This window comes from Myotis nattereri, assembly GCF_964212035.1.
Source record: "Myotis nattereri genome assembly, chromosome: 12".
NCBI lineage: Eukaryota > Metazoa > Chordata > Mammalia > Chiroptera > Vespertilionidae > Myotis > Myotis nattereri.
In genome coordinates, this window is record NC_138087.1 from 82,302,483 (window position 1) to 82,315,261 (window position 12,779).

At 56.2% G+C, this 12,779-nt stretch overlaps 1 protein-coding gene across 2 annotated transcripts in view; it reads right to left on the reverse strand.

The window, feature by feature from the left end:
• Positions 1 to 12,779, reverse strand: part of EHMT1 (euchromatic histone lysine methyltransferase 1) — a gene marked incomplete at its 5' end in the record, with an annotated part of 75,382 nt that overhangs the window by 46,312 nt on the left and 16,291 nt on the right. For both annotated transcript variants that reach the window (XM_081104150.1, XM_081104149.1), the window contains 2 exons: positions 277 to 833; positions 1,458 to 1,527. In XM_081104150.1, coding sequence (XP_080960276.1) covers positions 277 to 833; positions 1,458 to 1,527 — 627 coding nt within the window. The remainder of the gene's footprint in view (positions 1 to 276; positions 834 to 1,457; positions 1,528 to 12,779) is intronic.

A 12,779-nucleotide genomic window follows, 5' to 3' on the forward strand; every position in this document is an offset into this window, starting at 1 on the left:
TGGGCTCAGGGATGGAAGGAAGTCCCCAGCCCAAGCAGGAGTGGAGTCCGCGATGCGTTTACTTGCGGGCCACAGGCACCGCCCAGAGCACAGCCCAGAGAGCCGGCTGAGGGCCCCCTGCCCCTCCAACTGTGGGCAGCATCTCCTAACCTCCCACCCACAGGCGGCCACCCATTGCTGCCCTTCTCCTTCCTGCACTGACGCCCACCTGCCAGGGCATAAACAAAAGAGAAGACAAAGGACGCTGCCCCTGCCCCGCCCCGCCGGGCGCATTACCAGGCCCAGGACGGACTTCGGCATGGTCTTCCGAGCCCTATGAACCTTGACATCTGCGCCCAGGGCCGCGGGCTTCTTGTCCTCTGAGTCTTTGCTCCCTTCCCCGGGCCTGGCTGGCGCGGCGGCTGGCGTCTGAGAGAGCACACTGGGAGTCCGCCCTTTGCCAGCCGCTCCTGGGAGAGTTTTCGCAGCATGGCCGGGAAGGGAGGGTGCCAAGGTGCTGGGGACCCGCAGGGCCGGCTCCTGCAGGGCTGGTTTACTCAGGAAGTACCCGTTGCTCCCGATGACGGCCGTCTGCGTGAGGTCGTCAGCCGGGTCGTGGTTCTGCTTCCCCACGTCCGCGTCTCTTTCTGAAACCCCGTTCTCCGCAATCCGGGTCAGTTTATTGGGACCTTCCTGGGGGCTGGCGTTTGCATTGTCCTGAGTGTGCTCAGCTGGGGTGACATGCCTGCCGGTATCACTCCTTTCACAGGACCCGTTGGTGGCCCCATCTGCAGCCACGTAGGCATCTTCTCCCGGCTTCTCGGGGGAGCCTTCATCGGCAGCCATAGAGAGCTCTGCAACAGAGGGGGGAGTCAGATGCAACAAAAATCAGTGACCCATTTCCATAGCAGGCAAATGGCTTGAACAGGCATTTCTCCAAAGAAGATACACAAGTGGCTAATAAGCACATGAAAAGATGCTCAAGATCATCAGGGAAATACAGATGAGAATCACCAGGGTGGTGCTGCCAAAGAAGGTAAGGCCACGGCTGCAGGGGGCGGAGGACGAAGCCCTACAAGGCTGGAGGCATGCAACGTGGTTGGCTGCTGTGGACATGTCTGGCGGCTCCCTGGCCTCACTCACCACTGGATTTAGAAAAGGCCTGAGGGGAGCCAGGGAGGGCGTGCTTCCCCAGCCTCGTTTTATCTTGTCCGAGACGCAGGCAGCGTCAGCGTGTGGCCTCTGGTGGGCGCACCCCCCGCACCCAGCACTGTTCAGGTGCAGCCCAAGCAGCTTCGGCTGAGGGACTGAGTGAAGCTGCCAGCAACGGGTCCATGACCACTCAGCCTGGCTGTTCTGGGGGGACTTGAAGGGCTGCTTTTCACTCCTCGATGAGGCTTTCTTTCCCTAGACCTTGCGTGTGCCTGCGTGCCTGGGAGGGGCGAGAGGAGAAGCTAGACGGGGCGGACCCCCCTTACCTTCCTCTCCCAGCAGCTCGGTCTTCACACAGCAGTCCTGCCTGGTCTCCCCCTTGGCCGGAACTGCCTGCTAAAGGGAAACAACTGTCAGACCGGAACCTGAGAGGCAGACCAGCCATTCGCCACCATGACTTCTCTGAATAGAGTCCTGAACCCAAACCACGTCCCAGTCACTGTGGTGGCTGGACAGCGCGGGCCCTGCGGGAGGAGGGTCAGGACAGGTGAGGGCGCACGGCCCTGGGCTGTGGAGCCACTGTAACAAGCAGTGTGCTCGCACCAGGATTTCAGAGTGTGTTCTGCTGTGGCAGGGACCCACCCGTGTTTCTAATGTCCAACAACCTACGTTACAGAGCCGGTAAATGAGGTCGCCCTGAATCACCCAGGGCTGGTCCATGCGGCGGCCTCCTGGGATGGCCGTGAGACACAAACTCTTGTCCCGGGAAGGTCAGCCTCTGGTGAGACATGAGCATGACCCGGAAGGCTCTGTCCAGGCCCTCCAGCCACCGCAGTGGCCACTGCAAGGCCACGAACGAGAAGGCAGTACCATGCGCCTCTGGGGGCCAGATGATGCAGACCCCAGGTTTCCCACTGAGAGCTCCAGAACCCAAGGCCTGACCCACGGGCGTGACACGTGTGCAACTGACTCCTCACTGGGCGGCCACGTCCAGCAGCAGCACAGGAGGCAGCGAGACGTGTGGGTCTAGCCACAGCAGATGCCCAGTTCTGCACTGCCCCTTGCTCCTCTCTGCTTTAGACGCCGCCACCCGAGACCTGGGCCAGAGCTGGCATCGTCCCTGGAGAAGCGCTGCCTACGCCGAGTGGGGGCTCACTCGCGGACGCATCTCCCGGCCAGGACACTCCTGCGATGGAGAGCGCTCTGCGCCCCTGCCTAATGGTAAGCTATTCCCAACGCAGCAGTTCACGAGCTCATTGTCAAGGGGTTGGGAGAGAATGAACCCTTTCAACAGCTGGTAGATTTCCTTTTTCCTCTTTTGTCCTTTTGTTTCTTCCCTTGGCAGAAAAAAGGAGTTAGTTCCTAAATTTGGAAAACACAATTAACATACAGTTGCTCCATAATTTACATTCAAGGGAACAAACTCTCTGTTCATCTGCTACTTAACCCTCCCCTGGCCTGTCTGCAAAGGAGAAAACCAGGTCTACCTCCTGCCCTCCCTGGACAGGTCTCTCGGGCCCCGTTTTCCAAAGACTGATGGCCGGACCAGCACAGAGCCCATCCCCACGGCCGCCAACAGCCACGCTGATGCCGCTCCAGAGAGGGGTATCCCTGGACGGGCCACTGCACCTGCCTGGCCCGGAACTATGGCCAGTGTCCGCCCCTTGGAGTTGGAGGCTGGGCACTGACATCAGCGCAGCCACACTGAGGAGCCCAGACCACAGGAGAGGCTGCGGGGGACGTCCGGTCAGCGGCTACAGAACCAGCCTCAACCACCAGAGGTGCGCATGTGTGAGCCTGCAGGTGCCCCGGCCCAGTGCTCGGCTCACAGGCCAGGAAAGCCATCCCCTTTGCCCTGGGACTTGCTGGCCCCTGGGGCATAGCCGACCAGCGCTATGGCTGTAGATGGCCACGCCACAGACAACTGCCACAGTGCTCTTCCTGCCCGTGCCCAGGTGGGCAGCTGAGTGAGGACCTACCCTGCCAGCACCCCGTCCCCTGACCAGAACCTGGAAAGCATGGCCCCGCCCCCTCGGCAAGAAGCTGTGCTATTGGTCGCCTGGTCTGCAGAGCGCAGAAACTAGCCCGGCCTGGGCAGGGGTTGGTGTCAGCTAGAGCAGGCGTCTGTCCTGAGGGCTGTGTGAACAGGCTGGGCTCACTGTGGACTTGGAGTCGTCTCCCACCACCAATAAGCCCACTTTCTAGTTCCCACACCAGTCTCTGGATTTGGACAGGACGACTGCTTCAATTTGGCTGACGACAAATCGAGTTTGGTGACACCTGCCTTCTCCGGAGACCTGCCTGGCTCTCTCTCTGCCGGCTTTTTCTCCTCTTGTAAACTCCTCCCCACAGTAAAAAAGTTGACTGGAAAAGATCATTTAATGACAAGCAGCCATTAGAAATGTCGAGGCACAGAAATACTTCATGATGATGTCAACAGAAGGCGCTTCCCTGTAATGCTCTGGCACCTGAGCATCAATTGGGCCTGGTGTTTTTCACAATTCTCACTTTATGCCAGTTCCAAATTCTTCGAGTTCTGCCAGCCTTCTCATTTAGCTCTGCCTGTTTTGCATTTCAATAGAATCAGCAATTTCCTGTGAACTTTTAGTGAACGTGCTCCATGTATGTGTCATGGGAAGAGAAGGATGTTAAAGCTCCCATATTCAGCAGGAAGGAACAAACCCACCAGAGCCCAGGAGGCAGAGAGGCAGTCCGAGTGGAGAGGACGGCTGCTGGGCAGCGCTGGCCCATCACAAGCACCACAGGAGCGGCGCCTCACCCACTGGCTGCCATCAAACGCTGGGCCATCCCAGTGTGGGGCCACCCCAGTGTGGGGCCACCCCAGTGTGGAGTCACCCCAGTGTGGGGCGGCTGTGCAAACGGAAACCCTTGTGCACGGCTGGTGGGAACGCAAAAGGATCCGGCTGTTGTGGGGCAGTCTGGTAGTTTCTCAGAAAGTTTAAAAAAAGTTACCAAATGACCCAGCAATTCCACCCCTGGGCAGGCACGTGGACAGATCCTTACACACAAATGTTCACAGCAGCATCATGCAAAGGGGTCAGAAGATGAAAGTACTCATGTCCCTCAGCAGAGGAAGAGAGAGAAAATGTGGTACATACAGACGGTGGAATCGGATTCGGCCAGAAAAAGGCATGAAATTCTGGCAAAGGCTACAACATGGACGGACCTTGAAAACATCATGCTAAGTGAGATAAGCAACATGAAATGACAAAACCTGTGAAGCTCTACTTACATGGGATGGACGGATGAACAGGTAGGTAGATGGGCAAGCAAATTCACAGACGGCAGGGGAGGGAAGTTACTGCTCTACGGGTACAGAGTTTCTGGGGGGTGAAATGTTTTAGAAACAGACAGTGATGATGGTTGTGCAACATTGTGAAATGCTTAACGCCACCAGACAGTACTTAAAAATGGTTAAAATGATGAAAATGTACGTGTAAGTACATTTTATCACAATAAGGAAGGGGGGGATTGAGGGAGGCCCGCCCAGCCATTCAGATATTCAGATGCAGTCAGGTACTTCCTTAAGGAAACCAATGCAGTTAGGAAGGGCTACTTCAAAAGAGAGAAGTGATGCCTATGGAACAATACAATAGAAAATGGCATTTGCACCGTAAAAAGGGCACACGGCATAATACTGCTAACAGCACGGCAGATAAATATACTTGTGAAAATACGTATTACTTTCCTGGTGGTAGTGGCTAGGCTGTGTTCGGTAAGAGTGTCTTTGCAGGAAACACACTGACATTACTTAGGAGGCACAGGGCATCTAGGAGGCAACCTAATCTCAAATGGATCATAAAAACCTTTCATGACACTTGCAACTTTTCTATTAAGTTTGACCGTATTTCAAGAGAAAAACAATTCTATGGACAGAAAAACAATGACTCGTATACAGAACGATCCTATGTATTTCTGGAAGGCCGTCCCCCAGACTCACCCCCATGGAAGCTGTGGGCAGAGCTGGAAAGGGTGAGAGAAGGCAGGGTAGATCCTGCCCACACAGGATTTGGTTTTCAAAGAAAAAAATTCATTTATTACTCTATAGTTTTTAAGTTTAAGTAAGGGGAATTGGGAAAAACTAAAAGATAAAAATTACTCATAAGCCAACCACTGTAACATCCTATATAATAAAAGCCTAATATGCAAATCGACCAAACGGCGGAATGACCAGTTGGTGGGGGGCAGGGCCGGCAGGGAGCAGGCCTAAGCCATCAGTCAGACACCGCCCCCCCCCAGGGCTCCTGGTGTGAGAGAGGGCGCAGGCTGGGCTGAGGGACCCCTGGAATTTTCGTGCACCGGGCCTCTCGTTTGTGTGTAGCCATCCAAACATGGTTCTGTGCAAACATACTCATGTAACTGACAGACTGCGCCAACAGGATGCCACCCAGGCTGTTAGTGCCCATCTGAACCCATCTCCGACCAGAGGCTACAGAGACCCACGGTGAGCTCCCCCGTGTGGCCAGTGTAATAAATAGGTTTAATGTTATTCAACTCTAGAAGGAAGAGACAAACAAGTACAAATCAATTTTAAAAAAAAGACAACCACAAAAAGATGGACAAAGGAATTGAACAGGCATTCCCAAATGGCCAGCAGGCACACTCCACCCCCGGAGTAATTACGGGTTGGCACAAAGAAAAACCACTTCCCCACTCATTCTGCGAGCACAGTTCACACAGGAAACAGAGCAAGTCAAACACATACAACAACACGACAGAACCCAAGGCTGGTTTAACGTCTGAAAACCAATGTCACCAATATTAACAGAATATGGGACAAAATCACAATGACCATTTCAATAGATGCAGAAAAAGCGTCTGATAAATTCCCTCGTGATTAAAAAAACTCTCACCCTGATAAAGCACATCTCTGAGAAATGCTCAGCGCTCTTCCTGTAAGGCTGGGCCCAGGCAAGGAGGTCCCACTTGCTGCGCCTACTTAATGCTGGTCCACACACTGGGGCTCCAGCCAATGCCATGGGGGAAGGGGTGTCAATATAAATAAGAAAAAGTGAAAATCACCCACGATCCCACCACCTCGATAAACACCTCGCATGCCGACAGGTCTTTACGTGTGGTTACAGTGCACACTGGTTTGCCATCTATCTTTTCACCCGCCTGGTGCTAAAGACACCTGCTCTTCCCAGCTGCTGTCACCACGGCGGCAGGGCCCACGCACGCCCGTCAGGCTTCCCCTCACCGCCCCACGCCTGTGCCTCTTCTCCACTCCGCCACCACCTTCTTATTTAGTTGTTTTGTCCCTAAAGTCCCAGCATCAGGGACAGACTCTTAACTCATTTCCCACCTCCAGCCGCTCCTCTGGGTCTAACATCCATTCTGCAGTTAATTCTCCGTCTAGAGCTGCGATCTCACCAGCATCTCCTTAAAACACACGGGATCCTCGTGACCCTGAGCTCGGGCTCACACTCTGAGGCACAGCACGGAGGGCGCTGCGCGGGGGAGGCCAGGGTGGGCAGACCGTGCCCACTGCCCTCATCTAGCCCCAAACCACACTCCCCCAGTGAAGAATCGCTTTTGTACATTTTTTAACTGACAGAAATAAAAAATAGGCATTTCAGACAATTAGAGGCCTACACACCTGGCCATTTACAGAAGTCTGCTGACCCCTGACCTGACACGCCCATGCTCTGGCCTGTCAAGCACCTGATGAGTCCACCGCCTCAAGCTGCGGGCCGTCCTAGAGCAGTGCCCTGGAGCCTTGGCCACAGCATGTCTTCCTTCCGCTTTCATCCCCAAAGATCCACCTCTCCCGCAAAGCCCGCAGGGCCCGGGCTTCTCCAGCTCCCACCTGCTGCGCCTGCCCCCTGCCTCCTCCTTACAGGGATGCCCTACAGAACGGGGCCTGCCCTTGTCCCTGAGGACAATGAACTGTAAAGCGCAGGCCTCTGGCGTCCACAGATGCCGCCTGCACTCAGATCACACAGGCGGCTGCCCAGCAAGGCCCCCAGCTGAGCTGGACAGCAAGACAGAGAGAACAGAAGAGAAGCCCAGCTGAGTCAGGCCGCTTCTGGGTGTCTGCCCAGCAGGAGCCTGGGTGAGGCTGCAGTGCGGGCCCTGGGAGGGAGGGGCCCGCGGAGAGCTGCGGGGCCTTTCCTGTCTCTCATCCTAATGGCCCTTGACAGAGGCCGGCAGGTCCCAATCCTGGTTCATTTCCTGGAGCTCCTGAAACCTGCTCCTTGCAGCTCCGCCTGATGCGGACAGAGGCTCCCCCGGCTCCCCCACTGACACGGGGCTGCGGTTGTGGCATCACTGTCTTCCCTCAGGACTCAGACGCTCTCCTCGCGGCCCCTCCCTCTTCACCCACCTCTCCGAGCCCTGAGCCAGAGGCACTGGGCTCCAGGCTGTTCCAGGGCAAGGTCGTTCCGCTCCAGACCCATGGGCTCCTGGGGACGACGGGTCAGGGAAGGACCCACAAAGTCCCAGGCGCTCGCTCTCCGCATGCTGGGGCTGAGCAAGTACTGTCACCATAAAGACAAGCTCTGCTCCATGTGGGGAGTGCTACCAGACTCCTAGTCATTTTGTCATTTCTACCCTCCATCGATACATACCTCGCACTATTACCAACATGGGGAACAGCCTTAGTGTCTGGATGTGAGAAAGGAGTTGTGAGGCACTGGCCATGGCGGGCGACTCCCTGAGGACAGGCCCTGCGCCCCGGGAGCAGCTGCCCGCCCAGCTCCCGTCTACGGAGCAGCCCAGGCTCCGGGCGGCCACACGGCAAGTCCAGGCGCATGGCCCACACGGCAGGGAGTGACCTGGCCTCAGGACAGGCCCTGGCACATCCTCAGGGCCACGGCCTGGCACCAGGCTCCGCCCCCTCCCATGATGGCGCAGCCTCCACAGCCGTCTCTCCTGCGGGCACCTTCCCTTCTGAAGGCGGAGGTCAGAGTTACACACCAAGAAAAGGGAGACGCCTGCTCCTTTTCTCCGATCGAAGAGGAACGTGAGCAGCAATCCCGTGTGCAACACCACGAACATAAAGGCAGCCGCAGAGGGGCGGAGCCTGTGAGCCCACGAGGGCCGGTGGACAGCACATACGTACAGGTACGTGCAGGTGCTCCACAAATGGCTGCTGGGAAGAGCCCCTATCCTCTGAGGTCTCCCTCTCCGTGAGGCCACCCAGACTTGAGAGAAGACGGCCCTTTGTTAAGCACTTTGCTTAACAGCAGATCACCTTAAAGTGGCAAAAGGTGGTTCTTGCAACACCGCCAACCCCGCCCCGGTTGCCAGGAGAGCTGCACCTGCCATCAGCTGTGGCTCACAAGAGCAACGGCGCCATCTGGTGGCCACCAAACTAGACTTAAGCGGAGAAAACCCGGGCAATGTGTTCCCTTTTCCCTCATCAACTGAAGACCACGCTCCTAATCACACTGAAGACTTTTTTAAAATATATTTTTATTGATTTCAGAGAGGAAGAGAGAGGGAGAGAAAAATAGAAACATCAATGATGAGAGAAGCATTGATTGGCTGCCTCCTGCACGCCCCCTACTGGGGATCAAGCTCAAAACCCCAGCATGTGCCCTGACCGGGAATCGAACTGTGACCTCCTGGTTCATAGGTCCATGGTCAACCACCGAGCCATGACAGCCAAAGAGGGAGGGGCCGGGGGGGCCTGGGGGTGCTGACTGACCGCTGTCCCACCTCACAGGGCCACAGCAGCACTGGGTCTGGAAGGAGGGGTCACAAACAGTGGGCAGGACAAAGCAGGAGATGAGCTGCGGGTGGTCCAGCCCCATGGTCAGAGCCCTGCCTGCACCCCAGGGAAAAGGGAGGAAGGGAGGAGGGCAGGGAGGAAGAAGCAAGCGCGAGAATGGGAGGCTCTGAGAAGGTTGCAGGCGGGGAGAACCCGGCCAGCAGCCAGGAGAGCAGCCCCCAGGTGGAGGCACAGTCAGCGGAGGGAGAGGAGAGGCTTGGTGGGAGGTGTCCCATGAAAGGAGAGGTGGGGAGCAGCAGGCCATAAGCCTCGCACGGATCCCACGGGCTCCTAGGACCCTCACACCGCCGGCAGCCAGAGGATCTGTGTACAGCTGTGCGCGCAAGCCCTCACTCTAGTCTCAGCCTGAGTGGCGCTCAACAGCCCACCCCCAGCAGCTGACCGCAGGGCTCTTCAACCTCACGGGGCAGCCAGCCTCCCCTCCCAGCTCCGGGCCTGAGCACTATTTTGTTTTGTTTTTCTCACCCCAGAAGTCACGCCCTCCCCTCTTCTAAGTCTTGGATCAAATATCATTTTCACATAAGAAATAACAAAGATAAACGGGATTTTTATCAAAACTAAAAACTTTTGTGCTTCAAGAGAGTGAAAAGCCAACCCACAAAACAGGAAAAATATTTTTCATGTTATGATGAAAAAGGATGCTGGCCGATGTGAAAGGGTGAGGGCTACGCCCTCCATCTTACCCCGGATCCTCCATTTTTGGGCAGCAGCCTTAGCCATGTGCTCGGCAAGGAGCTTCTTCCGGGAAGCCCAAGCCTCTGCTAGCCACACCCAGGATTTCTTTAAACTAACCAATGACGATCAAGGGACGTGCGCGCCATAGACATGACCACATCCTGTGTAACAAGACACCGACTTGCGCCTGGCCAATCGGCAGGGCCCACAGTCCTCTCTCCTCCCCTTACTCCAACCCCCTATAAAACCCCTCCTCCCAAGGGGTTCTCGCGCTTGCTGCTGCATCGGTGAGTGTGGCTGACCGGAGGGGGGCGGGGGCAAAGTAATTTGAATAAAGACTCTCTGCTTTTGCATCGGACTCGGCTGGCTCCCTGGTGGTCTATTGGGGATCCTGAAATCTGGGCATAACAGATGCAGCATCGAGGGGAAGCCCTCCACGTGACCACCAGCTGCTGAATGATGAGCAGTGTGTGGTCCCCCCACTGTGACGCCACCAAAAGACAGCACCTGGAAGACAGCACAGGAGTGAGAGCCAGTCACAAAGGCATATAGTGCGTGACTCCATTTACAGGAAATGTCCAGAACATCCAAATCTACGGAGACACAAAGTACATTAGTGGTTGCCAAGGGTTACCGGGAGGAGAAAAATGAGGAGGGACATTGATGGTGTGAAGTTTCTCTTTAGCATGATGAAATGTTCTGGATTTTTCATACTCTGCTCACTGACGTACCCAAGTTTTCAGACTAGTAATCCTGGCATAGAAGAGGTAATTAACATGGGTTGGATGGATGGATGATAGATGGATGGGTGGGTATGGTGGGTGGATGGGTGAATAAGTGGGTGGGTGGTAGTAGATGAATGGATGGGTAGATAGATGGTGGGTGGGTGGATGGTGGATGGATGGATGATGGGTGGATGGGTGAATGAGTAGGTGTGTGATAAGTGGATGGATGGATGAATGGATAGATGAGTAGATAGATGGGTGGATGGATGGTGGGTGGGTGGATGATGGATGGGTAGGTAGATGGTGGGTGGATGGATGATGGAGGGCGGGTGGAGGGATGGGTGGATGGTAGGTGTGTGGGGGAGGGAGGGAGGGAAAGACAGTCCTCTTCTAGAAGGAGACGAGAAGCCCCATGTCAATCATGCTCCTAGAGGGGGACAGCGGGCACCCCTGCCTCCAGCTTGGCTACCTCCCCACTGGCCCCAGCACCTCTCCAAGGCAGGAAAGAACAAAAGTGCTGTCCAGAGGCGACCAAGTAGCTATGAGCTCTCCTCCCAACACTCTCTCTCTTGCTTTAAAAGCGAGTCTGGAGTGGGAGATGCTGGCAGGAAAAGGACCTCCATGGCGGCCAGTGCATCTGATTCAACTCTGAGAAGGGCTTCTTCTGAAGGTGAGAGGGTTGCATGGGCTCTTTTCTGATTCCATGGAACCCACTGAGCATCACAAATTCTACATAAGACACATTCCTGGGCGCGCACACCGGGGCGGGGGGGGGGGGGGGGACCGGACACATTCCTACCACATTTCAGACGCCAAAAAGGCCAGGCCATTGAGAAGCAGCCTCAGAGTTTACCTTTCCTCCTCATTCTCTAAAAAGGAGACAAAATCCTTGACCGAATACATTAATTTTAAAACTCACTACAACTTTTCTTCACTTAAACTTTTTCTTTTTGGTTCTGTTGTTCTGTTTTTTCAATGCCATGGTCACAGATGACTCATCCCACTTAAAGCAGAAGATAATAATCTTCTGACGCTAAACACCTCCCATCTCTAAACTTCTCTTAAAATGAAAAGCAAACAGGCCTCTCCCTGGCCCTGCTTCCCCACAGGCCCTGCCTCCCCCCACCCTCAGGCTGCAGTATGCACTTGCCAATGGTCTCCCTTGGCCCCCCCTTTCCACGGAAGGACCTCTCATCTAGGGGGGAAGGATATGGGAGAGGGATGGAGGAAGGGGAAGAGACAAGAGAGGGAAGGGGGCAGAAGGGGAGGGCGACAACAGGGAGGACGGAGGCCAGACCCTGCGGATGCACAGGGCGACCTGAAGGCCTGGGAACCTCTCCTCTAAAGCATTTCCTTTTTCTCTGAAGATGAAAACAAACGCTCCCTGTGAGCTGAGGGCCAACATCAATCCCTCTGACCTGGACATCACTGGTGTGCACACCCGTCTGCACTCCTGGTGCAATGGTTCCTCTCAGCCCCCTGCAAAGCAGGACCAGCCATCCAGGGTCCCAGCGGCAGGCACAGAGCCCTCCCTATTGTTCCCTCTTCCTCATTCCGCTGGCGGAGCTGGCGGAGCTGGCGTTTCCTCAGATCTAGGAGAGTGGCCGACCCTCCCCCACCCTTTTGTGCCCAGAATACTGTCTAGGACTGGCAGCCTAGGAGCCACTCCTGCTGTTCGCCATTGCTGAACCCAAAGCCCCTCCCAGGCCCCCAGGACATGCCTGCCACTTGCTCACACCCAGCTCGCTTTCCAGGGAACGGCTGAGATCGCCACAGTGAGAACTGTGTCCCTTGGTCTCTGCATCTGTCACAGACTCCCTGCTCCATCCTTCCAGGGAAATGGCGTCTCCCAATCAGATCTCGCGGCCTGAACAGGCCATCCCCCAACCTGCCATGCCCTCCAAGGGCCTCTTGGGGAGTGGTGGGAGCCAGTGTCCCCGGGGGACAGACTCCTTTTTCTGCAGCCTGCATGGAACCCGGGGAAGTGCACAGGGACAAGGCCAGCTCCTCGGGCCACAAGGAGCCCAGCGCCTGCCTTCTCTCACTCGTGCCCTCCCAGCCTCTCCCATCATCGCCACCGGGCAGGGAAGGAGGAAACAGAGACGCCCTGTTAGCGGGTTCCCAGCAGCACGACTGGAGAAGTTAGGAGCTTCTTCCCTCTTCCCGCCAGGACGACCAGCCTGACCCAGCTTTCAGCGCTGCAGCTTTGGGGGGCCCTCCTACCCCCCACTCCCCATTCCATCCAAGCAGGGTTATGGCGGGGGGGGGGGCGGGGGGGGGAGGTGACCCTACCTCCTAGGACACACCGGCCCAGAGTGCCTGTGGAAAGGGCTGACGGGGAAGAGGACCTCCATCCGCTCCTCGGTGAGTGCCACTCACTAGAGCCAACGCAGACCATCCAGCAGCCAACGGCAGGCGGAAGGCGCCGGCACGCTCAGTGCCCTTTCTCAGCAGTGGCAACTGGGTCATGAAATAGAGGCAGCTCCAGGCAG